This window comes from Nylanderia fulva, unplaced genomic scaffold, assembly GCF_048542155.1.
Source record: "Nylanderia fulva isolate GAGA-0341 unplaced genomic scaffold, ASM4854215v1 Scaffold10, whole genome shotgun sequence".
NCBI classification, from domain to species: Eukaryota; Metazoa; Arthropoda; class Insecta; order Hymenoptera; family Formicidae; genus Nylanderia; species Nylanderia fulva.
The window spans coordinates 4,676,678-4,701,688 of record NW_028189193.1 but is presented as its reverse complement, the minus strand read 5'-3'; the positions used below and the strand labels follow the sequence as shown (position 1 = coordinate 4,701,688).

Here is a 25,011-nt window from a genome sequence, read left to right as displayed (position 1 = left end):
ACTGTAGGACTATACATATAGCAACCACTCAATAATATGCAAAACACAGCAACGATAAAAGAAATGTTTAAGGGAAGTAATAATAATGAGATAGTTGTGTAAGATTTTAAGTTGAAATAATGGCATTTTTATTTTCTTCTAGTTCCTTCGTATCTGCAAACATTTATCATAAATATAAAAGGTGAATTTTCTGAGACTTACAATGGCATATAGCAAAAGTATTTGGAAGGGTTTAATAATGCAAGTCCGACATTATGATAATAACGTAATAATATAGACTAAGGGAAGATACAGGAACACTACTAGAGGAAGAAGAAATTGAAAAACACTACACTTTACATGATTATCAATCGTCCGTGAGTTATCTTGTCTTTTCTCAGTTTATTTTAAAGATCGTGCTATATATCTCTTAAAAGATTGCAGTAAATGTAGAAAGTTTTTTAAATTTAAAAGTAGAAAAATTTAAAGGTAAAATTGTATATATAAAAATCATAAATATATCAAATTTAAAATTGTCATTAGTAATAAGGCACCTATTTTAAATAATATAAAATTAAATTAATATAATAACTTTTTTAAGCAATATATATCAGTATCTTCTGTTAGATGTAAATGTACTATTCTATTGAAAGTAAAATATGTATATTGATTGTGTACATATCCATATATATTAATGTATTTCTTTATAATTACGCATTTACAGATTATTATAATAATATTTATATATTTCCTTTTTTCACGTGTGATATGTCAAAATACATTGTTCGTTTCTAAATGTATTTAGCACATTTAAACGATGCGTGTTCTACAATTTACTTTTAAACTTTTGACAATTATTGGATGTTGGCGACCGGAGTCATGGTCATCATTGTATTTGCGCATTGTTTATGACACGTATACAGTTTTTATGGTTATATTACTGTACACATTTTTGATATCGCAATTTTTGGACATAATTTGGAATGTCAAGACTGCCGAAGAATTCACTGAAAATTTCTACGCTACATTGGCATCGGTCGTTTCGTGCTCCAAAATGCTTAGTCTGCTGGTAAATCGAAATAACATTAATACATTAACCAATATACTTATCGAAAAACCATATAGGCCATTGGAAGGTGACGAGATAAAAATTCGATATAAATTTGACAGGCTGATACAGTAAGTGTTATTACATAAGAATATATAAATTAATTTAAAAAATGATAATTTTTTTTATGTAAAAGAAAATAGATATTTCTATAATTTTAAATTAAAATCTATATGTAAAATAATTTATGTAACAAAATAAAATTTCTTCGGCAAAATATATCGTTAAATATGTGAAGAACTCATTTATTCAAATGAGCGTTGCACATCTTCACAGCATCATTTTACAGTACTAACACACTCTGCTATACGATACTGGTAGAAACAACTTGTGCATGTATCTCCATGACATCTTTACTCACAGAATTTAGAAAAGGAAACTTGACATATAAAGCATGGCTGCCATATGATTACCATTCCTCTACCATTGTGTTTTGTCTCACGTACGCTCATCAACTTATTAGCTTGACAGCCGGATCGCTCGTCAATGTGGCCTGCGATAGTCTCATTTGTGGATTGTTGGTGCATATTTGCTGTCAAATCGAGATTTTAGAGTGCCGACTTAGCAAATTATCCAATGAATATAATAATCTTCGCGACTGTGTACGTCACCACGACGGTATATTTAAGTTAGTTATTTTATTATTTGATAACCATATCTTGCAATTTATTAAAAAAAATTATTCTTTCTTTATTTCTTATATTGTATTTGCATATTCTGTTCTGATTCAAAGCATCTTAAAGTATTATTGCGTTTTTATATATTTTTAAATATGAATTTTTTTGCAGAAAAAGTGATTAATGATAATTAAGGATACCATCATAATCTTACGATTGTTTTATTACAGATATGCATTCAAATTGAACAGCAAGTTCAAAATGACTATCGCTATGCAATTCATCGTAAGTACGATGGTGGTATGCTCCAATTTGTATCAGATGTCTAAATCATCAATAAATGCGAGTTATCTTCCCTTACTGCTGTATATGTCTTGCATGTTGACACAAATTTTTATTTATTGTTGGTATGGAAACGAAGTAAAGTTAAAGGTGCGCGTAATCAAATGCATTATTTCATACGTTTACTTCAAAATTGCAGACTTATGTAGATTAATATAATAAATGGTATTATAAAAAAAAATTGATTTAAAAAATTAAATAATTTTAATAAAATCTTTTATTATTTTCAAAATAGAGCACTCAATTATTGAATAATATTTTTGGAATGAATTGGCTTGCACTGAACAAAGATCTAAGAGAAAGCCTATTAATAATTATGAATCGCACAATAATACCAATCGAATTTACCAGCGCTTATGTTCTTTCCATGAATATTGATTCTTTCGTCGGGGTTAGTAAAAAAATTAATTTATAACTTTTTAATTTGTTTTTGATATATAGTTTTAAATATACATTTTTATTTTTTGGGATATAAAAAATATATTTTATTTAATATTGAAAAATATAAACTAGACATAATCTTTAGGATTATGAAATGAAATATAACGTGCGCATATATTTTTGTTGCAGTTGCTTAAGACCTCATACTCGGTTTATAATTTATTAAAACAAGTGTAAAAATTGCAAGTAAAAAATAAATATAGACAATTATTACAATGTTTTCCAATGTGTATTTTTTTGTTAACCAACTAAGTAGATTTACTGATAAAATATATTTTTAATTTAATAAATATTTTAAATTATTAATATTTATTAAAGTGTATATATCATACGCATTTGTGGACAAAATGGCTAATTATATTCTTTTATTGCAAATACATATTAAATTGTTAAGGGAATTAATCACGGTTAATAGATATTAAGAAAACTTTTACTAGATCTCAAAATCAATAAAATCAATTTAATAATAAAATCTAGTTCTGTATGAGACATTTAAATTATTTTTAAGTTATTTTAGATTATCTTTAATTATTACCATTTTTAAATTATTCTCAAATAATAACATGTTCAATATAGAAAATATCTTTCCTTCAAATTTAACTTTCTGATTTATATTATTGCGATATATACATAGATGTCTAAAATAAAATTAGATATTAAATAAATTTTTACCTTCTTACACTTCCTAAAAAATGTAAGCTCTGAAAGCATATATTCCAATAATATGTAAAATACAATGCGTTATGTTACAATGTACACATGTCTAACGAATTTTTACTAAACTTAGTACTTTATCAGAAACTGTAACCACATATTCAAATCAATATTAGAAATGGAATTAACTAGAATATAGAGACAAACGGCAAAGCTTATAGCTAGATAAAAATTCGTGCTATGCTAAATATTTATTAGTAAATTGATGGATTATTTGCAATGCCATTTTATAGAAATAAAACGTAACTTGTGATCGTTTCACGACTTTAGTTTTCTGCATTTTTCCCGTTTATATTTGACTGTATCATAATATTAAATAGTTGTCGCATAAAATTTGCATTTGAAGACAGTCTCGTACGCTGTAGCATAAAAGAGTGGGGAAATAACGTTGAGAGTTTGATAATAATTATATATATAGCTGCCGAACACGAAGGGGAAGCTAGACGAACAACACATTGTCATCAATGTGGTAGATTGTCGTGACATGTGGCTATAGACATTCTGAGGTTGGTTGTACTTTCGTGAAATCGATTTACGGTGTTATTGATAAGAAAGTAACAGGGGACCGTATTTCATATCTCTCACATATATTGTAATAAAATACGAAATTTTTTAATTCTATTCATAACATAATTGTGACTCATATCGCTTATAACTTATAACACAAAATTTCTTATTTATTTATTCTATTTTATACATATGTTAAATAATTTATAGAATATATTTTGTGTACATTTATCTGTCCATTGAAAATCGTATTTAATCGGAAATTAATTAAACATATGATTAAAGTGAACATAAAGTAGTTAATATTTTGCAATGATAATTTAATTTGCTAATTTCTTGATAGTTCTTTTTCATAATATTATTGATCAAGAGAAAAAAGAAAAAAGATTTAAATTAATATTTAAATTAATACGCGATGATTAAATATATTATTTACTAAATTATAAATAAAAACAGAGTTCAATGTATAATATATATACATATTATCAGTATTTCATTTAAACATAAGGATGTAATTAAAGATTCAGAAGATGCAGGTTCTTGAATTTACGCTAAAAATTCTTATGGTTGTCGGATGCTGGCCGCCAAATTCTTGGACATCATCATTGTGCAAACGCACTGTGTACAACGCATATACCATTTTTATATCATTGTTATTATTCACGTTTGTGTTGTCTCAACTTATGGATATCATCCTGAACGTCGATAATACCGACGATTTTGCGGACACTTTCTACGTCATGCTTGCCCTGGTCATTTCATGTTGTAAAATGATCGGTCTCTTGATAAATCGCAAGAATATTGAGATGTTAACCAATATCCTTATTCGAAAACCGTTTATCCCGCTGGAAGCCGACGAAATAGAAATTCGACATAGATTCGACAAGACGATACAGTGAGTATATGTATTTTTAAAAAATCATTTTTTGCAATATAATTTGAAAAAAAATTTCTTCGAGAAAATTTCATAAGAAATTATGAGTCGAGAAAAATGTTGATATGAAAACGATCATTTTGTACAGAACCAACAGTTTGTGCTACACGATCCTGGTCGAGACCACGTGCATTTGCATCGCGTTGACGTCAGTATTCACAAATTTTCGCAAAGGCACTTTAACGTATAGAGAATGGACTCCGTACAACTCGTCCGTGATATTCCGCATAATGTACACTCGTCAGTTAATAAGCACGTTATTTGGCTCTATGGTGAACGTGGCTTGCGACACTTTGATCTGCGGCCTGTTGTTGCACGTCTGCTGTCAGCTCGAGATACTCGAGTGTCGGCTCAGAAAGTTCACCCTTGGTCGAAACAATTTGCGTGAATGTCTACGTCAGCACGACGGTATATTTAAGTTAGTTTCTTAACACAATCTTCAGTGTTTGCTGTGTTATCTAAATAAAATTATATAGATAATTATCTAGATAAAATTTTGGCGTCATCTTACTTTTATATAGATAATAAAAATATGTATATATATAATTAACAATATATAATTTAGTTTAGAGTCATAGCATATAAAAATACTTAAACAGTAGAACTTAATTTAAATATTAAGCAATAAAAACTTTTAATTTATTAAAATATGAATATATTTTTATATCCCTTTTATAATTAACATTTTTTTATAACTGTTTACATAAGCGGTCTTGAAAATAATATTACATATCTGAAAATTATTTAGATAAATCGCCATATGATTTTATCCTTTATCTATAGTTATATTTAAAATAAAATTATCTTCATCTTATCTGAGATGAATTTACATATTTTTATCTCATCTTTATTTAGCTAATTTTAAAATCATCTAAGCACAACACTGACAATCTTGCAAATTAATAAATAAAGGAAATATACATATATTATATGAAGATAGTACTCGAAGACTTACGTGATCGTTCGTTTTAAAAATATTTAACAATATCGCGTCGAACGTGTTATATTAATTATATTTTCGTGATAAAAATTTACGCAAATATTGTCAGATTCAGTCAGATAAACATGATTTCTTTCGAGATACTTTTCTTTTGCAGATTTGCGTTTATGGTAAATGAAAAATTCAAGATAATTATTGGTATCCAGTTTATAGTGAGCACGCTAGTGGTTTGCTCCAATTTATATCAATTGGCGAAGATGACGATGACGAGTGTGCAAGCTTTTCCATTAATATTATACACATGCTCCATGCTGGCGCAGATTCTTATCTATTGCTGGTATGGAAACGAAGTTAAATTAAAGGTATGACTTATGCGTAATCCCTTTCTAAAAAAGGCATGTAAAGTCGATTCTCGCATGTATTGTTGCCGCTTTCCCGCGATGCTGATTGGTTGTCCCGATTAACATTATGTGTTATATTAATAGCATTATTCTTTGATAATAAAATCTTAAAAATTGCGACGCATGTATACAAAAATTATTATTGCAATTAATATGCATAAAAATATATTAATTAATTATATGCAATGCATAAAAATTCAATATTTAAATCTTTTACGAAAAATACGAACGAAGAAATAAAATTTTATATAAGAATCTTATGTGATTAAAGATTAAACATCTACGCTTTCATTAAACTCGCGCGAGACTCTATACCCCATATATCTATCACACCGCGCGGCTCGCGCGAAACTGATTTTCGTGCGGGTATCGCAAGCGCGGGCCCGATGGTCACGTGACTACTGGTCATGTGACCACTAGTCACGTGACCACTGGTCATGTGACCATCGAGCCCGCGCTCGCAGTACTCTGCACGGCAATCAGTTTCGCGCGAACCGCGCAACGTAACGGATATATGGGGTGTATTAATCTGATGAAAAGGATAGAAAAAGTTGCTTTCGTTGTGCAGCGTGCAGAGCTGTGCAGCGTAGCGGACGCGTACAGACGTACGAATCTAATGAAAGCGCAGATATTTTGATCGAAAAATTCTTGTAGAAAATTATATTTTTTTTTGTTAAAAAGTTATATATTGAATTTTTATGAATCACGTAATTAATAAATATATTCTATGCATGCATTGCAATAATAATTTTATACATGCGTTGTAATTTTTAAGGTTTTATTATCAAAGAATAATATATATAACTTTATTTCGCGCACATAATTCGCACAATATTCGATTAAACTAAACAAAATGAGAAAAAATATATAAAAAGATACATCTATGTATACAAAATAGTTCTCAAACAATACATTAAAAATTCGGCAAATTAAAATTATATACATAATAGAAATTCAATAAATTAAAATTATAAACATAATAAAAATTCGGGAATTAATATTATGTATGTATACATAATAGTAATTCGGCGAATCATAATTATGGTCATAGTATCAAACAACTGTCATTGCGATGATTAACAATTTGACAGTTGTAAAATGAATAATAGAAATGATATCAAAGGAGCGCGCAAAGCGCGCGTTTGTGTTGTCTAGTAATTCTAAAAGCTTAAATGTATCACATAAGATATGTACAAAAATATTAGATAAAAATTTTAATATGTACTCAACAAACTCGAATGTTATTGAAATAAGAAACGAGATCTGCTATAATTTTTCTTCTGCAGAAAATTGTATGTAATATCTTAATTTATACACGTGTCATTTTTTATAGAGCGTCGAACTAGTATCTAATGTTTTTAAAACAGAATGGCTGGAACTGGATCAAAGCGGAAAGAAAAGTTTATTAATTATTATGAATCGCTCGCTAATACCCATTGAATTTTCTAGCGCATATATTCTTACGTTGAATCTCGACTCTTTCGTAAATGTTAGTATTTTTTTGCAAATTATTATTATCGTCACAACCATAATTTTTAGAAAAATTATATATAGAACAATTAATGATAAACATATAAGATATTTTTCTGATGTATTTTTTTAATTATATTATATATATTAAACTATTGTTTTATATATAAAAGTCAATTTTTAAAATATTTTATAAACCAATTTATTTTTTGTTATAGCAATAATAATTATAATATTAATCAGTAGTTTATAAAAGACAGAGAGAAAGAGAAGAAGAGAAAAAGAGTAATCTGAAAATAAGATAATTGTAGAAATATTTGCATTTTTGTATTGCAGTTACTTAAGACATCATATTCAGCCTATAACATACTACAACAAATGGGAACAACATAATAATTTAAGCGGAGAATAGTGGTAAGATCAATTGTTTTTCAAATAAATTTCTTATAATCGTTAATTAATATTAATTGAAATTTTATCTTATCCCATAACACATTTCACTGTATCACATAAAGTTAGCATATAAATAAATAATAATAAATTAAAACATTTTCTTTTTTCTTTTATTAGGTACAGTTTAAGATCTTTAATTAGGGCCTTCCGTGAATACTTTGATTGTGATAATGAATCAAGGAAGTCTTACCTAAATAGACATGCGAGAGAAGTCAATATATTCACAATATTTGTTTTTGAAATAATTATCACAATATTTATATATAATGTAATTGTCTGTACAAAAATATAATTATAATATAGTGAATTTTATTTAAACGCGCGTTTTATGTAAATCAAGAAATGAATAAGATTATTTAAAAAAGTAATCACATATATAGAAATTATGAATAATAATTAAATAGATAATCTAAAATTTCTCGTTTATTCTAATGTCATAATAGAAATCGTTGTATATAAAAAATGCAATTTTCTAAAGATAATGAACTGCATTTTTGCACAATATACTTTGCTCACATAACACAGTAATTTGCTCTGAAATAGCGACTGAATATGTCTATCATAGAATTTAAAATGTGAACGTAGTGCGTGTCAAAAATATTAAACGTAAGCTTAAAAAACCAATAATGGTAAATTTGTTTCTCTTGCGCGATTGCATATCGTATATTACGAATAAAATATACTATTAATCTGTTCTTTTAATATTATATCTTTTACTTACATTCTCTCCTTTTCATAACGCTTTCTTTAATTGCTTAAAAATAGAAGTAGCTGCAATTAAATATCTGTTGATATAATATAATGAGCCTTTAAACGCGCACTCTGTACAAATCAAAGAACGAATAAAATTAGCTTTAAAATAATAATTACATATTTAAGAATTACAAAAATAATTAAATAGATAATCTAAAGTATTTAGTTTATTTTAATAGTATTAATATAGCAACAATATCGTATATAAATTTGAATACGATTTCCTAAAAATAATGAAATGCATTTTTGTACAATACATACTATGCTAACGCATATAGTACTTTGCAGTATCTGGAATAGCGACTGCACATGTATCGCTATATGCATTCTTAATGTACTATGTATTCACTCTCTACCTATATATGTATATTTAATGAATTCTTTGAATCGTTTGTATTCTATCGGAATTGCGATATAAGGGACAGAATTGCCATGATAGCTGACGATAGTAACAAATTCCGTATTTCGCAAATAATAACACATTATTTGCATCAAGATTTTATGGATCATAATGCATAGTCTATCAAAACTTTGGTTGTCCATAGGGGCTTTTGCTCTCTTTATATTATTTTTTCTCCTTTCGTTTTAATATAACGTCGCATTCATATCGTTGTGTGTCAAATAAAGTCCGCCAAAGGAAGGAAACACAAAGCATATTATTTTATAGAAGTATTATATTATCGATCGAAATATAGAGTTCGGTAGTACTATAATTATGCAGCTTTCAAATACGAACAGAACGGTGAAGTTAAACAGACAATTGAATAAAGAAAGACACATTACATGGCTATAAACAATATTTTTCGGAATTTCGTAAAATTGCTTTGAAAAATATAGGTATGCAAGATTGAAGAGGTATACTTGATATTTTTCATACGAATAAGTTATTGCGTGCACGAGAGACTCTATTTGTTAAAATTTTGAGAAAAGAAATACTTATATTATTGTATACAACATATAAAAATTAAATTATTTTATGTATTTGAAATCTCGTTTATTAGAACCTAAATAAAAAAGAAAAATATAAATTGTACAAACAGAAATGGTGTCCGGCGTTAGATAATTATAAATTGCATTCCTGTTTGAGTGCAATATTTATATATAACGTTAAAAAATTTTATAAAGTAATTTTTTTAAGCAACAATTTTATACATTGTTTCATATATATGTAGATTTACAAGATATCATTTTATATAAGTTTTTTCTTTTGTAGAATTTTTTAATAATTCTACTTATATTGCACAGCATATGAATTGTAAAAATACAATAAAATAGTCTACACAAAATATTATAGGCATTTAAAATTTAACACGAGGAGAAATAAGAAATGTCAAGAAATGCAAGTCATGCAAATTCCACTGAAAATTCTGACGGTGGCGGGATGCTGGCCGCCAGTTTCCTGGTCCTCGCTGTGCAAACGAATAGTATACAACGCATACACAATTTTCATAAGTTTATTATTGTTCACCTTGGCGGTGCCGCAATTTCTGGACATCATCCTGAATGTCGACAATCCCGACGAATTCACCGATGCCCTTTACGTAATGCTGGCTTTGGTCATAGCTTGCTGCAAGATGCTCAGTCTGTTAATAAATCGTAAGAACATTGAAATGTTAACCAATGCGTTAATGGAGAAACCATTTAGACCACTGGAACCAGATGAGATCAAGATTCGACAGAAATTTGACAATATCATACAGTAAGTAATGAAAATATTTGCTTGTTGCAGTAAATGCTATGTATTTACACGTGTTATTGTTTTATCAAAGAAATATCTATTTCAATTTTTTATCGTGTTTCGTGACATCCATTTCATAGTTACACTTAATATAATATATTTAAAATTTATATATTTAAAATTAATATATTTATAATATAAATAATATTATATAAATTTAATATATTTAAAATTGACAGCATGGCAAAAAAATACAATACTCTTCACAAAAAAATAAATAAGTAAAATATTTCTTTTTTTGCCAATTGAATTGAACAAATATACTTCTTCTTTCTTTAATTAAGAGGAAAAAATACAAAGCAAACTGTCATCATGAATTAGTCCAGCCTCCAGAGTCGTTTTCAGGACCTATGCTATATGGTATGCTATCTTAGTCGAGATAGTGTGCGGATGTATGACCCTAACGTCTTTGTTCACGGACTTCCGGAGAGGAGATTTAGCATACAGGGAATGGATACCATATGAGTATTCGACCAATATAATGTATTATATTATTTACTTTCGCCAATTAATAAGCCTGACGGCTGCATCCATCATGAATGTTGCCTGCGACTGTCTGATCTGTGGTTTGCTGCTGCATATTTATTGCCAAATTGAGATCTTGGAGTGTCGATTAAAGAAATGCTTGCGCGATCAGGGCAATTTGGGCGAATGTGTACATCTACACGACCACATCTATAAGTCAGTTTTTCTATAATATATTTTACGGGTACAATTAAATATTTTTAAAGTGATCTAGAATATAATTATATTCAAAAATATTTAAAGCTTTTTTTTCAAATTACATTGCTATTTAATATAATATGTATTTCTGAAAATAATAAATAAAAAAGAAATAAATGTACCAATTAAGATTATTATAAAATACGCGTATTAAATATTTTTCAATCGATCTAAAATATAATAATGTTCAAAAATGTTTAAAGCATTTTTTTGCATTATATTATTTGCTATTTAATATAATACGTATTTCTAAAAATAAATACATCGAATCAGAATTAATTAAAATTATTATAAAATTGAAACACTAAAATTACTATATGACAATATTGTAAATTAATATATTTCTGAAATAATAATAAATTTGCTAAACAATATTATTTTTACAGTTAAATTGCGTATATTGATTTGAACACTTATTACTCTTAAAGTTTTGTAATACTAATTTTAAAAATTTATTAATAATATTTAAAAATAAATTAATAATATTATTCTTAGATTTGCATGCATGGTAAACGATAAATTCAGGATTATTATTGGTGTCCAATTCACAGTAAGCATGTTAGTGGTGTGCTCTAATTTGTTTAAACTGGCGACAACGACGTTAGGCGCGGAATATATTCCACTGATAATGTACACATTTATTATGACTTTTCAAATACTTATTTACTGTTGGTTTGGAAACGAAGTAAAATTAAAGGTATTTATTAAATTATAATTACGTAAATAAGAATAATAAGTACTAAACATTTTTATCGAAATATATATGTGTATAATAGCAAAATTATAGAATGTTAGCGATTAATGATAAAAATTTTAAATAATTTTTTTAATGTTATATAATATTGTATATATATTTTAATATTATATGTAATAATAATACAATATTTTTAATGCTATGATAATTAAAATATTACACTGTATTGTGCATCGATTTATGCGTGTCTAATAACTTTCATTGCAGAGCATTCAATTATATAATGAGATTTTCGAAATGGACTGGATAAAAGCAGACAAAAAAATAAAAGAGAGTCTTATAATGATTATGAATCGCTCTCTGACGCCGATTGAATTTTCTTGTGCACATATTCTTACAGTAAATTTAGACTCTTTTGTCAAGGTTAGAAATCAATTATTTTTATGATTAAATTGTTCAATTGCATTATTTAAAAATTGTCATTTTTTTTCAGTTGCTGAAGACATCGTATTCAGCATATAGTATACTTCAATGTATGTAGAAAAGAAATTATATTTTTAAAAGAAGGTAAAATGGACGAAATAAATGTTAGTAGTATTTAAAATGTGAATACATAGTGCGCGTTAAAAAATATTAAACGTAAACTTAAGAAACTATAATGTTGAAATAGTAGTCTCTTGAATGACTGCATATCATATTTTACAAATAAAAAATATTATTAAACTAACTTTTTCGTATTATATCTTTTACTTACATTCTTTTCTTATCATAATGCTATCTTTATTGATTGCTTAAAAATCGAAGTGGCTGCAATTAAATATCCATTGATATAATACAGTGAGTTATACTTCAAACATGGATTCTAATGCAAATCAAAGAACGATAAATGATAAAATTCATTTTTGCACAATATATGTACACTTTGATAACACATATAGTACTTTATCTTGGAATAACGACTGAATATGTGTATCACTGGATATATATATATTTTTAATGCATCATGCATTCACGCTCCACTTATATATGTATATTTAATGAATACTTGGAGTCGCTTGTATTCCATTGGAATTGTAATATAAGGAACAGAATTGACAATGGTAATCGACCATGAGGCGGAACTGACAAAAGTAACAAATTCCATATTTCCTAAGTAAGTATACATCATTTGCGCATCAAGATTTTATGGCAATCGTAATGCATAGTCTATCAAAACTTTGGTTGTCCATAGGGGCTTTTACTCTCTCTACATTATTTTTTTCTTTCCTTTTAATATAACGCATTCATATCGTAGTGTGTCAAATAAAATCCATAAGAGAAAGGAAAGACATAACATATTATTTTAGTATTATATATATATACAAGTATTATATTATTGATCGAAATATATTGCAAGAGTTCGGTATTACTATAATTATACATCTATCCAATACTAAGAGACGGTGAAGTTGAACAGACAGGATAAAGAAAGACACATTGCATGGTTATAGACATTGTAAGTTTCTTCGGACTTTGAAAGATATAAGTATGCATGATCGACAAGGTGTACCTGATATTTTTTATACAAATAGATGTTTGCGTGCATGAGACTGATTTTATTTCAAGAAAAGGCTTACTCATATTATTATGCACACAATATATAAAAATTAAATTATTTGGTCCTCGTTGATTAGAATTGAAATAGAAGTAGTATAAATTCTGCAATATTATATGTATATAACGTTAAAAACCGCATATCTTTTATGATGTGATTTTTTGAAGCAATTATTTTTAGTAGATTTATAAGATTTTAATTTTATACAGGGTGTCCCCGAACACTTGTAGCAACACTCGTGAACAGGTAAGGCACAGTAAATTAAACAGAAAAGTCTTATACCATTCGCAATAATTATTGCGTTAGGTGAAAAGAATTAATTTTCGCGTGCATTGGCTCTTCGGCCGATTTAATTTAGATATATACCCATAAAGCACAAAATATTTTTAAAATTTCTTAAATATATTTAAAAAATTTTTTAAAAATATTTCTTAAAAGATAAAATAATTCTCGAAAATATTTTTAAAATGCTTCAATATCCGTTTTTTCATGTTTGAAAATATTTGTGAATATAGATTTAAACTAATATTTCAAAAATATGTATCAAATATTTAAGAAAATAATATATTATCAGATAATATAAAATATTATCTGAGCAATAAAGAAGAACATTTTTAAAAATATTTTTAAAAGTTTGTAAAATATTTAAAAAAATGTTATCACAAAAAATATTTAAATCATTTTTAAATATTCCTAAAACCATTTTAAAATGTTTTTATGTAATAATATTTTATAGAAATATTTAGAAATATTTTTTAAAAACATTCATAATATTTTGTGCTGCATGGGTATTATATTGATATCTCGAGAGCCGTCAACATTGTTCTTAATATTTAATTATTGAGTTATTTATTAAAATATCTAAGCAAATGAGCGGGTGGAAAGCATTATCTGATCGATAAGCGGAGTCATGCGTCGAAAAATAAGATGATACTTTTGTTACTACAAGCAACATGAACAAACAAGCCATTATTTCGCGAAATGGTATAATGATTTTCTGTTCAGTTTACTATGCTCTACCTGCACAAGTGTTCTGGGCCACTCATTAATCCTGTCTTCTGTAAAACTGTTCAATAATCCCATATTTATTATATAAAAACTGAAATACAATAGTGTGACAAAATATTATAGGCATTTAAAATTTAACACGAGAAGAATCGAATAAGAAATCGCAAAAAATGCGAGTCATGCAATTTCCATTGAAAGTTCTTACGGTGGCGGGATGTTGGCCGCCAGTTTCCTGGTCCTTGCTGTGCAAACAAACAGTGTACAACGCATACACAATTTTCATATGTTTACTGTTGCTGACCTTTGCGCTGCCACAAATTATGGATATCATCCTGAACGTCAAAACTCCCGACGAATTTTCCGATAGCCTTTACACGATGCTGCCTACGGGCATCGCTTGCTGCAAGATACTCAATCTGTTAATAAATCGCAAAAACATCAAGATATTAACCGATGCGTTAATCGAGGAACCATTTAAGCCGCTGGAATCGGATGAGATCGAAATTCGACAGAAATTCGACAACACCATACAGTAAGTTACTGAAATATTTGCATATTGCAATAATAGGAGCTATATATATTTATATACGTGTTATCAAAGAAATATCTATAGATTTCCATTTTTTATAGCCTTCCATGATTATATCAATTAAATAATTGCATCTGAAATGTACTTAAAACTGCGCGATAAATATGGCGAAGAACATACGAATTATTTTTAATACAAGAAAAATAAATAGATAAAATATTTCTTTTTTTTTTTAAGTATATTACTTCTTTCTTTAATTAAAGGAAGAAAATACAAATGTAAAGTGTCATCGCGAATTAATCCAGCCCCAATAGTTATTTTGCAGAACCTATGCTATATGTTATACTATCTTAATCGAGTTAACTTGCGGATGCATGAATCTGTCATCCTTCTTCACGGACTATCGGAAAGGAACTTTAGCATACAGGGAATGGGTTCCGTATGAGTATTCGACCAATATAATGTACTATGTTATTTATTTTCGCCAATTAATAAGCCTGCAGGCTGCATCCATCGTGAATGTTGCCTGCGACTGTCTGATCTGTGCTTTGCTACTACATATTTATTGCCAAATTAAGATTTTGGAGTGCCGATTAAAGAAATGCTTGCGCAATCAGGGCAATTTGGGCGAATGCGTACATCAACACAACCACATTTTTAAGTCAGTTTTTCTATAATATATTTTTCGGGTACAATTAAATATTTTTAAAGTGATTATTATAAAATTAAAACACGAAAATCACCATATAGCAATTAAATTAAATATTTTTGAAATAATAATAAACTCGCAAAACAATATTTTTATACATTTAAATTGCATACTTGATTTCAAGATAGTAATTATATATTAGTCGAGACAGCATTATTTAATTTAATCACTTATTATTTAGATCTTAAAGTTTTGTAATATTAATTAAAATTTATTAATAATTATTTAAAAAATGAATTAATAATTTTTTCATAGATTTGCACGTGTGGTAAACGAAAACTTCAGGTTTATAATTGGGATTCAGTTCACAGTGAGCATGCTAGTGGTATGCTCCAGTTTGTTTCTACTGGCAAAAACGACGTTAAGCGCAGCATATATTCCACTGATACTCTATACATTCTGTATGGCTTTACAAATTCTTATTTATTGTTGGTACGGAAACGAAGTAAGACTAAAGGTATATTTATTAAATAGATAATCGTGTAAATAAACATAATATGCATTTAACATTTTTCGTCAAGATGATTATGTGTAATAGTAAAATTCTAGAATGTTAAAGATTATTGTTAATTATTGAAAATAATTTTTTAAATGTTATATAATATTATATATGTTAATATTATACATAATAGTAAAATATTAGTTTGTATAGCTATAATAAAAAAATTACTCTCTATTATGCATTGATTTATGTTTGTCTGACAACTTTCATTACAGAGCATTCAATTATCTCAAGAGATTTTCGGAATGGACTGGATAAATACAGACAAGAAAATGAAAGATGGTCTTATAATCATTATGAATCGCTCTCTGATACCCATTGAATTTTCTTGTGCGTATATTCTTACAGTAAACCTAGATTCTTTTGTAAAGGTCAGAAATTAATTATTTTTATGATTATATAATAAATTGTGTTTAATAGCAATATATAAAAATTGGCATCTTTTCCAGTTGATGAAGACATCGTATTCGGCATATAACATACTTCAACATATGTAGAAAAAATTATATCCTTAAAGAAAGAGAAAGAGAGGGACATATGTACTAATAGTATTTGAAATGTGAACACGCAGTGCGTGTTAAAAAATATTGAATGCAAGCTTGAAAATCTACAATAGTGGATTTGTAGTCTCTTGCGTATCATATATTACAAATAAAAAAATATTAATAATCTGTTTTTTTTGCATTATATTTTTTACTTACATTTTTTACTAAAACGCTATCTGCGATTCCTTTAAAATCCAAAAAGAATGCAATCCATATACGATGGCTGTAATCAAAGATATATTGATCAAATAGTTAGATTGCATTTATATTCAATCAGATATCGGTGCAACGTAATTAAAAAATACATTTCCAAAAAATTTGCAAATTAATATAATGTGAATAAATACTAAATAATACAAATTTATAGATATAAGCAAATACCAAGAAATACGATAATTTTTATCATGACAAGTGCCAAAATGTAAATACATTTTTCTAAAAATATTTTATTAAATATGCATTTTATATGTATATATATATATGCATTATCTGTTTATATTTATTTTTTCTTACAAAATCTAGAAATAAATGTGAATATAGAAGCAGAATAGATTGTGACCTGCAGCAGTATAGAAAGCAATATCAGTAACACTGAAATAAAACATTTTTTAGCAGATATAATAAATTACCTTTATCAAGATTGCATGGAAACAGATAATCGACGGTGGTCTATAAGCTAAATAGAAATGCATCTAGCCTCTGTCATATATATAATTGTATATTATATTTATCTCTATGTATATAAATTTCGTTCTTTTACATCGAGAACAGAGTACCGCATAAAATTTATATTCGATAAAAATTTCTATCGACGATTTAATCTGAAAAAAACTTTTTTTCAGTAAGTATAATATTACTAATTTCTATATTACGATAATTACATAATAATCGGATAGGGACGGAAAATGTCGTCTATAGATAGTCTATAGAAGTCCTAAAGTGACCAGTCTTGTGGAAAATATTGTTCGTTATTATTTAACACGCGATCAAAATTTGTTTATACTATTTTTTTATAAAACTTTTAAATTTATATGTGCATGATTTTTAATCTCTTATAAGCTATAACAAATTTTCGTTTTTTTTTTTCATAGTTTTTAAATTAAATATCACCGTTGTGAATAAAAAGAATCAACTCACAACTTTATAAAAAAATTTTCTTCTTTTGCACCTAAAATGGGTAACAGTTATTTCCGAAAAATGTTAATTTCCAATGATTCTAATGTTGAGAAGAAATTTGACATTATTCGGCACGATAAAGCCGAAGATAGAGCTAAAAAGGACTTGTTAAAATTCTCGCTCGTACTTTTGGCGATCACCGGATGCCGGCAACCAGAGTCGTGGACATTTTTGTACAAGTACACACTCTACAACATTTATACGATGATTCTGGTCCTTCTATTGTATACGTTCACATTTACCCAATTCATGGACATTGTTCTAAACGTTGGCAATCCCGAGGAATTTACTAGCGTTATATATATAATGATGACTGTGTTCGTCGCGTCCTTTAAACTATCTAATATGTTGATGAATCGTAAGAGCGTATCGGATATTATCAATACTCTTATCGACAAACCGTTTAAACCGATGGTAACTGACGAAATAAAGATTCGCCAAAATTTCGACAGAATGATACAGTAAATATAATTTTAATTACATTTTTTATATAACATTATTAAATAAAATAAATATAAATATATTTCTATATAAAAGAAATTTTATATACACAAATATAGTTTTATATAAAAAAAAAACTTATTTTATAATGTAGCTAATATAATAACACTCGAAAAAATCTAGCTGAAAAAGTAACAATTTGTCAGTAAATAATGTCAAAATAAATCATGACAATTACGCATTTAAGAATGAATGAAAATTTCAACATTTATTTTACAGTAACAACACTTTATACTGCTTCGTCCTGGTCGGGTTTACGTGCGTGTGCATAACTCTGACTTCCCTATTTACGAACTTTCGAAACGGGGACCTTACGTACACGGCATGGGTGCCATTCAATTACTCGTCTCCCGTGTTATTCTACCTGACGTATGCTCATCAATTGACGAGTTTAACAATGAGCGGCCTGACCAACGTCGCTTGCGACTGTTTCATCTGCGGACTCCTGCTGCACATTTGCTGTCAGATCGAGATATTGGAATACCGGCTGAACAACAGGTCACATACTCGAAAGACCTTGCGCGATTGCGTACGTCACCACGACCTTATATTTGAGTTAGTTTCGTAAGCGAAGCATATTAGCAAAGATTATGCTATGTTTTAATTTATAATCCTTTCAATTTTTCTAATTCCTTTCAACCTCGAAAATTATCTTGTAAATTAATTATTACGTTTCGAACGTTATTTATAATATCATTTATTTTCCGAAATTCACGTATCAATTATTGCGGTCAACTTCCTTGAAAATAAATATTTTTTATTATTAGTGCGTGTATTGAGAAAATTATAAACTGTCGAAAATAAATATATAGAAAGCTGAACGCATTGGATAAATATATATGTTTCAGATAAAAAAGTAAAATTATTTTTCGATATACTTATTATATATTTTTCGAAATACAGCTTATTTTACTAAATTGCAGCTTTGCCTCTGTCGTAAACGAGAGATTTGCAAAGATAATTGCTGTACAATTCATAACCAGCACGCTAGTGATATGTTCCAATTTATATCAACTGGCCCAGACAGCCTTGAGCGCAGAATATCTTCCACTAGTATTATATACAGTCTGCATGCTGACAGAAATTTTCATCTACTGTTGGTTTGGAAATGAAGTCAAATTAAAGGTATATACATATAAGAATAGTAATGTATACTTAATATTTTACAAAAGTATAATATATACTCATACAGCACAAAATATTTTTAAAATCTTTTAATAATATATTTTTAAAATCTTTTAAAAATATTTCTTAAAAGATGAAATAATTCTCAAAAATATTTTTGAAATGTTTCTATGTCCGCTTTTTCATGTTTAAAAAATATTTTTGAATATAGAATTAAAGTAATATTTCAAAAATATGTATCAAATATTTAAGAAAATATTATCTCTGAGCAATAAAGAACATTTTTAAAAATAGTTTAAAAAATTTTTTTAAATATTAAAAAAAATGTTATTACAAAAAATTTTAGATTATTTTAAAATATTTAAAACTATTTTAAAATATTTTTATGCAATATTTTATAGAAATATTTAAAAATATTTTTTGAAAACATTTATAATATTTTGTGCTGTATGGGTAATTAATATGTTATAAAAGAATAATATAATAATTTTTTAGACAGTTTATATTGATTAATTATAATAATATAATACGCAGGATTGTCTTATCGTTTTCTTATATTTGTAGAGTCTTCAACTGACCGATCGTATTTTTGAAATAAATTGGCCAAAACTGAACAATACCTTCAAGAAAACTCTTGTAATGATTATGAATCGAGCAATGATACCCATCGAGTTTACCAGTGCCTATATCTTTTCTATGAATCTCGAATCGTTTGTAGGGGTTAGTACTGAAAATTTATAAAATCTTTGATTTTTAGTTGATAAAACATCTCTCGTTATTTTTTTCCTTTCATTTTATATAAGACTCGCACATACTTAACATACATTTGCATTTAACAATAATAATTTAATTAAATATAAAAAGATTTTAAGTCATTGCATTCTATTATTACAGAAAAAATTGATTATTTGATTTTATGACTATATAAAAATATTTTTAAAACAATTTTAAGTAGACTTATACTTATTGCAGTTACTTAAAACGTCGTATTCTGCATACACATTGTTGCAACGGGTATAAAATCAACATAAAGAAAATTGCAATATATGCTAAATATAATATATTAATAGTATAAATGACTGGCAAATTAAAATTATTATAGTAATAAAATATACTTTAAAAAGTAGTTATAAAAGTGTACGGAATTACAAGAATAAGATAATATAATACTATATTTTCTAAATGTTTTATATATTAATAACAAAGCATTATATGCGGTAAAATAAGAATATATAATATCAAATTTCATTAATCACATATACATATGTCTTGCATACTTGCACAAATTTTTATTTACTGCTGATTTGGAGATCAAATTAAGTTGACAGTAAGTATGTAATATTATTAAACGCCTGCATAATCAAATATACAATATTAACTAATAAATATTATCTAATCATCGCGCAGTTAACTTGTATTAAATAAAAATGCTTTCTGAAATAATTTTGTGTCACAGTATATTATAATGAGCAACATTTAAAACGATCAAAAATCATAGATTGCAATATACAGCAACTTAGAAATTTTGATTGATTAAATTACTACCATTTTTAGAAATTTTGATTATGGACTTCCAAAGATTTTGCATGATTTTTTATATATTTACGATTATTTTCACATTGGCTTAAAACATCACATATTATAAATTACAAGTTGTTTCTAGTATAAATAACCATTTTGTTAAACACATTAATAATACGTGTACAGATATGCACTATTATAATTTTAATATAATAGTTTCAATAACTATTAAAAAAATATTATTACACAAATTTCTGTATTACACGATCAAATATGAAAATGACAGAAAGTAGTATTAACAGCTGTGCGCGTTCATTTTTTATTTTATGCACAAAAGTATGTCGGAATATGCAATACGAAATAATATTCACATTCATTTTTCGATAATTTTATCTTTACACTTTTAAATGTAGATTGCCTAAGGGAGGAACGTAAAAAATCATGTGGATTGAAAATAGAAGTGCAATTGAATCACTGTACCTGCGAAAAATAAAATCGCATTAGAAGTCGGGCATAATTAAACTTTTTTTACTTTTTCTCACTATTATTATTTTGAGTTATAAATCATAAGAGAGATATATAGTCGTTTGAATTATCCTGCATGTTTCACTTCAGTTTTCTATGCGTTCAATTTTCCGTCATACGACTTTTCTCCATCTCTTTATTTTGCGTAAAAACGGAAGATGACTGTAATGACTAGAGAAACATAATAAAGTAAAAGTAACGATAACAGTAAATGAAATATCTCGTCATCGATATCGATTAATATATAATGACATACAATCATGGAGATAATTCGAATATTGTATTTTACTGATTAAATATTCTCTTTTTTTCCGTTGAAATAATTTTTTTCTCTCTCTGTAAGATATAATTTCATTTTTATGTAAAGGTAAGATATATAAAAATACTACATAAAAATTAAATATCGAAGTAAATGATTCAGTTAATGGACATAAGAATTATCTTAAAGACAAATATTATACAAATGTTAAATAGATAAAGATAGATAAATACAATAAAATATGTAGAAGAGAAAAGAAAAAATGTTGCCGACGAAAAAATTACCTTTATAATTGGAAAATAGCATCACTATAGTCTACAGACAGTCTTGTGAGTGTACCCTCTTTTCAGATTATGCTACCTGATCTCACTTTTCGTGCAATAAAAATTCTGTTGACTAAAAATTTTATTGTAAAATATTTTGTTTAAAGATTATTATAAAATACGCGATTGTGTATATATCTCTTAATTAAATTAAAATTGAAAAATGCAAGCTATGAAATTAACATGTGCAATTGTTATGGTCGCTGGATGTTTTCGACCGCAATCGTGGACATCTTCGTTTAAACGAACAGTTTACAATATCTACAGATTATACGTAATTAGCATGATATTTCTTTTCTCACTGTTACAATTTTTGGACATTGTTCTAAACGCTAATAATGCTGATGAAATTACTGACATTTTGAATATGCTGTTAACATCATCTGCTGCATGCTATAAAATATTGATCATGTGGTTCAATTATGACAAAGTTTCAACTTTAATTAATTATCTTACGGAAGAACCGTTCAAACCCTTGGATTCGGGTGAAATAGAAATTCGACAGCAATTTGATCGACTAATACGGTAAATATATTTTGTTATATTTAATTATAATTTAAAAGTAATGTTTATATAATCTCCTGTTTAATATATTTTCATCTTTTGAATTATTGTCTCAATTGTAATTGTACCTTTAAAAATATATTTAACGTTATAATTCTCTTTTAAACATTTGTCTTATACCAATCAAAATCTGAGATATACGAGAAAATGCAAATAAACATTTTAAATAATAAATATATAAATTTTTAAAAATTATTTTAAATTATTTATATCAAAGTTCTTATTAAAACTATAATTGATATAATAATCTTTTTTCAACTTTCTAGAAATAATACGTTACGTTACATAGCCTTGATCGAATCGACATGCTCGTTCATCGCTGTGTCATCATTGTTCACTGATTTTAAACATAGGAAATTGACATACAGAGAATGGGTGCCTTATAATTATTCGTCTTTCTTAGCGTTTTGTTTTACATACGCCCAACAAATGTCCACTACTTTTCACACTGCTACCGTGAACGTCGCTTGCGATACTCTTATATGCGGGTTTTTAATGCATGTGTGTTGCCAGATCGCAATTTTAGAATATCGCTTGCAGAAACTCGTGAGAAATCAAATTAGTTTGAGCTACTGCGTGCGCCATCACAACTGGATTTATGAGTTAGTTATATTACATTAAAACCCGAAAAATTATTTATCAGTTAACATTGTTATCATATATGATAATTATTTATATATAAAATAATATATAATATATAATATAATATAAAATATATAATATATAATATATAATATAAAATATATAATACATACTATATAATATATAATATATAACATATAGAAGTTATATTTTTTTCTAATCGTAATTATAAAGAAAAAAGTATACATACAATATAAAGTTTTATATGTAATTTTTAAAATTACAAATAATATATAAATTTCTTAAAAATACGAATTATCGACTTCTATCATTATCGCTTATTATATATAATTTATTAGATTATATTAATACTTTAAATTAAAATTTAAAATAATTTTTCTATTAAGATATTAAAAATTTCCAGTTAGATATTTTATCATTTTATTTATACTTTGGAAAATTGCAACAAATAATAATAAAATTTATTATTATTTATAATACACATATATCAAATAATTGATAAAGGGCATTCTAAAAACGAAATGGATTACAGGTTTGCGCGATTGGTGAATACAAGGTTTACACATATAATCGGATTTCAGTTTACGGCAAGCATGATGGTAATTTGCTCTAATTTGTATCAACTGACCAAGTCGCCTTTAAACGCTGATAGTGTTCAATTAATTATGTACACATGTTGCATGTTGACGCAGATATTTATCTATTGCTGGTTTGGAAACAAAGTGAAAATAAAGGTATGCCTAATAAAATAAGAATTGTTAGATACTATATAAAACGTTTTTATATTTTTATCTACAGAGTACTGAATTCGCGGATAAAATTTTTCAAATAGATTGGCCAATCTTGAATAATAATGTTAAAAAAGACCTGTTGTTAGTAATGAAACGTTCAACAGTACCCATCGAAATGTCTACCATACATATCATCACCTTGAATTTGGAATCTTTCGTAGTGGTTAGTACAGAATAATATGTATAATCGAATTTAGACTAATAAAATTTCACTGTTTTACTTCATTATATTTGAATAATAAAACAACTGCTTTAGTAAATAAATTTAACTTAAATGCACAGTAAATAAATTTTATATAAATGCATTATTATGTTGGTGTGTTTATAACATAAATATGAGAGTATACTTATAAAAATCAAAAATATTTTTTATTATTTCAGTTGCTTAAAACATCGTATTCCGCTTGTAACTTATTAGTACAAGCATAAGAAGAATAAAAGTAATAATAGAGATAAGTATAAAATAAACGCGGTTTTTTATTTAATAACATGCATAAAACGTAGTGTTTTAATAATAATAATCACAAAAATTGTTGAGATTAATTTTAATGTGTTTAAAAAATATATACATATCTATTTATTAATGTATATGTATATCTGAACTGAAAAAATTGTTAATTAAACCTTTCAACTAAATAATATTTTTGTTAATTAAATAATTTAAATTAAATATAACATATAATATATAACGTAATTTTTTTATGTGCAAATAAATAAATCATTTTAATACCTATCTTTTAATATCAAATATATATATCAAAAGAGAATCTTGTCAGTGTGTGAGGTCTCTCTCCAAAAATATTAACGATTATTGAGCTATAACCATATTTTTTAAAAATTCACTTTGTTAATTAATTCTTATTCTCTCTCAAATCTGCTAACATACAAATACTATTTTCTTCCTAATTGAATTAAATGATTT

At 26.7% G+C, this 25,011-nt stretch overlaps 6 protein-coding genes across 6 annotated transcripts; all 6 read left to right on the top strand.

Annotated features, from left to right (window-relative positions):
- Nucleotides 1–1,033: 1,033 nt before the first annotated feature.
- On the top strand, nt 1,034–2,664 carry LOC114932046 (odorant receptor 46a-like). The gene is made up of 4 exons (XM_085483728.1): nt 1,034–1,115; nt 1,346–1,715; nt 1,935–2,136; nt 2,617–2,664. Exons 1-4 carry the CDS (start codon nt 1,034–1,036, stop codon nt 2,662–2,664), a joined length of 702 nt encoding a protein of 233 aa, XP_085339854.1.
- Nucleotides 2,665–4,217: 1,553 nt separating this feature from the next.
- On the top strand, nt 4,218–8,053 carry LOC146725251 (odorant receptor 46a-like). Its single transcript, XM_085483068.1, has 6 exons — nt 4,218–4,603; nt 4,731–5,060; nt 5,740–5,944; nt 7,317–7,472; nt 7,790–7,867; nt 8,024–8,053. The coding sequence occupies exons 1-5, from the start codon at nt 4,239–4,241 to the stop codon at nt 7,844–7,846; spliced, it is 1,113 nt and encodes a 370-aa protein (XP_085339194.1). The 5' UTR covers nt 4,218–4,238; the 3' UTR covers nt 7,847–7,867; nt 8,024–8,053.
- Nucleotides 8,054–9,253: 1,200 nt separating this feature from the next.
- Nucleotides 9,254–12,400, top strand: LOC114932045 (odorant receptor Or1-like). Its single transcript, XM_085483113.1, has 6 exons — nt 9,254–9,514; nt 9,954–10,358; nt 10,743–11,078; nt 11,616–11,817; nt 12,082–12,237; nt 12,308–12,400. Exons 2-6 carry the CDS (start codon nt 9,997–9,999, stop codon nt 12,353–12,355), a joined length of 1,104 nt encoding a protein of 367 aa, XP_085339239.1. The 5' UTR covers nt 9,254–9,514; nt 9,954–9,996; the 3' UTR covers nt 12,356–12,400.
- Nucleotides 12,401–14,553: 2,153 nt separating this feature from the next.
- LOC114931922 (4-vinylanisole receptor-like) lies at nt 14,554–16,743 on the top strand. Its single transcript, XM_029304072.2, has 5 exons — nt 14,554–14,948; nt 15,271–15,606; nt 15,910–16,111; nt 16,372–16,527; nt 16,606–16,743. Exons 1-5 carry the CDS (start codon nt 14,587–14,589, stop codon nt 16,651–16,653), a joined length of 1,104 nt encoding a protein of 367 aa, XP_029159905.2. The 5' UTR covers nt 14,554–14,586; the 3' UTR covers nt 16,654–16,743.
- Nucleotides 16,744–18,126: 1,383 nt separating this feature from the next.
- Nucleotides 18,127–20,523, top strand: LOC146725250 (odorant receptor 4-like). Its single transcript, XM_085483102.1, has 5 exons — nt 18,127–18,338; nt 18,598–18,933; nt 19,302–19,503; nt 20,068–20,223; nt 20,476–20,523. The coding sequence occupies exons 1-5, from the start codon at nt 18,127–18,129 to the stop codon at nt 20,521–20,523; spliced, it is 954 nt and encodes a 317-aa protein (XP_085339228.1).
- Nucleotides 20,524–22,294: 1,771 nt separating this feature from the next.
- LOC114932044 (odorant receptor 46a-like) lies at nt 22,295–24,518 on the top strand. The gene is made up of 5 exons (XM_029304217.2): nt 22,295–22,656; nt 22,962–23,297; nt 23,831–24,032; nt 24,097–24,252; nt 24,471–24,518. Exons 1-5 carry the CDS (start codon nt 22,295–22,297, stop codon nt 24,516–24,518), a joined length of 1,104 nt encoding a protein of 367 aa, XP_029160050.2.
- Nucleotides 24,519–25,011: the final 493 nt, after the last annotated feature.

What these genes read in the sequence shown, in the direction of transcription:
- LOC114932046 (XM_085483728.1), top strand. Translation starts at nt 1,034, where the DNA reads ATGCTTAGTCTGCTGGTAAATCGAAATAACATTAATACATTAACCAAT. An exon ending in ACCATATAGGCCATTGGAAG is followed by an intron (nt 1,116 to 1,345) that starts GTGACGAGATAA and finishes TATTCAAATGAG; the next exon opens with CGTTGCACATCTTCACAGCA. An exon ending in GAAACGAAGTAAAGTTAAAG is followed by an intron (nt 2,137 to 2,616) that starts GTGCGCGTAATC and finishes TTTTTGTTGCAG; the next exon opens with TTGCTTAAGACCTCATACTC.
- LOC146725251 (XM_085483068.1), top strand. Translation starts at nt 4,239, where the DNA reads ATGCAGGTTCTTGAATTTACGCTAAAAATTCTTATGGTTGTCGGATGC. An exon ending in GAAACGAAGTTAAATTAAAG is followed by an intron (nt 5,945 to 7,316) that starts GTATGACTTATG and finishes CATTTTTTATAG; the next exon opens with AGCGTCGAACTAGTATCTAA. An exon ending in ATCTCGACTCTTTCGTAAAT is followed by an intron (nt 7,473 to 7,789) that starts GTTAGTATTTTT and finishes TTTGTATTGCAG; the next exon opens with TTACTTAAGACATCATATTC.
- LOC114932045 (XM_085483113.1), top strand. Translation starts at nt 9,997, where the DNA reads ATGCAAGTCATGCAAATTCCACTGAAAATTCTGACGGTGGCGGGATGC. An exon ending in CTACACGACCACATCTATAA is followed by an intron (nt 11,079 to 11,615) that starts GTCAGTTTTTCT and finishes TATTATTCTTAG; the next exon opens with ATTTGCATGCATGGTAAACG. An exon ending in GAAACGAAGTAAAATTAAAG is followed by an intron (nt 11,818 to 12,081) that starts GTATTTATTAAA and finishes CTTTCATTGCAG; the next exon opens with AGCATTCAATTATATAATGA.
- LOC114931922 (XM_029304072.2), top strand. Translation starts at nt 14,587, where the DNA reads ATGCGAGTCATGCAATTTCCATTGAAAGTTCTTACGGTGGCGGGATGT. An exon ending in AAATTCGACAACACCATACA is followed by an intron (nt 14,949 to 15,270) that starts GTAAGTTACTGA and finishes GTTATTTTGCAG; the next exon opens with AACCTATGCTATATGTTATA. An exon ending in CAACACAACCACATTTTTAA is followed by an intron (nt 15,607 to 15,909) that starts GTCAGTTTTTCT and finishes ATTTTTTCATAG; the next exon opens with ATTTGCACGTGTGGTAAACG.
- LOC146725250 (XM_085483102.1), top strand. Translation starts at nt 18,127, where the DNA reads ATGGACATTGTTCTAAACGTTGGCAATCCCGAGGAATTTACTAGCGTT. An exon ending in AATTTCGACAGAATGATACA is followed by an intron (nt 18,339 to 18,597) that starts GTAAATATAATT and finishes TTTATTTTACAG; the next exon opens with TAACAACACTTTATACTGCT. An exon ending in ATCTCGAATCGTTTGTAGGG is followed by an intron (nt 20,224 to 20,475) that starts GTTAGTACTGAA and finishes TACTTATTGCAG; the next exon opens with TTACTTAAAACGTCGTATTC.
- LOC114932044 (XM_029304217.2), top strand. Translation starts at nt 22,295, where the DNA reads ATGCAAGCTATGAAATTAACATGTGCAATTGTTATGGTCGCTGGATGT. An exon ending in CAATTTGATCGACTAATACG is followed by an intron (nt 22,657 to 22,961) that starts GTAAATATATTT and finishes TCAACTTTCTAG; the next exon opens with AAATAATACGTTACGTTACA. An exon ending in GAAACAAAGTGAAAATAAAG is followed by an intron (nt 24,033 to 24,096) that starts GTATGCCTAATA and finishes TTTTATCTACAG; the next exon opens with AGTACTGAATTCGCGGATAA.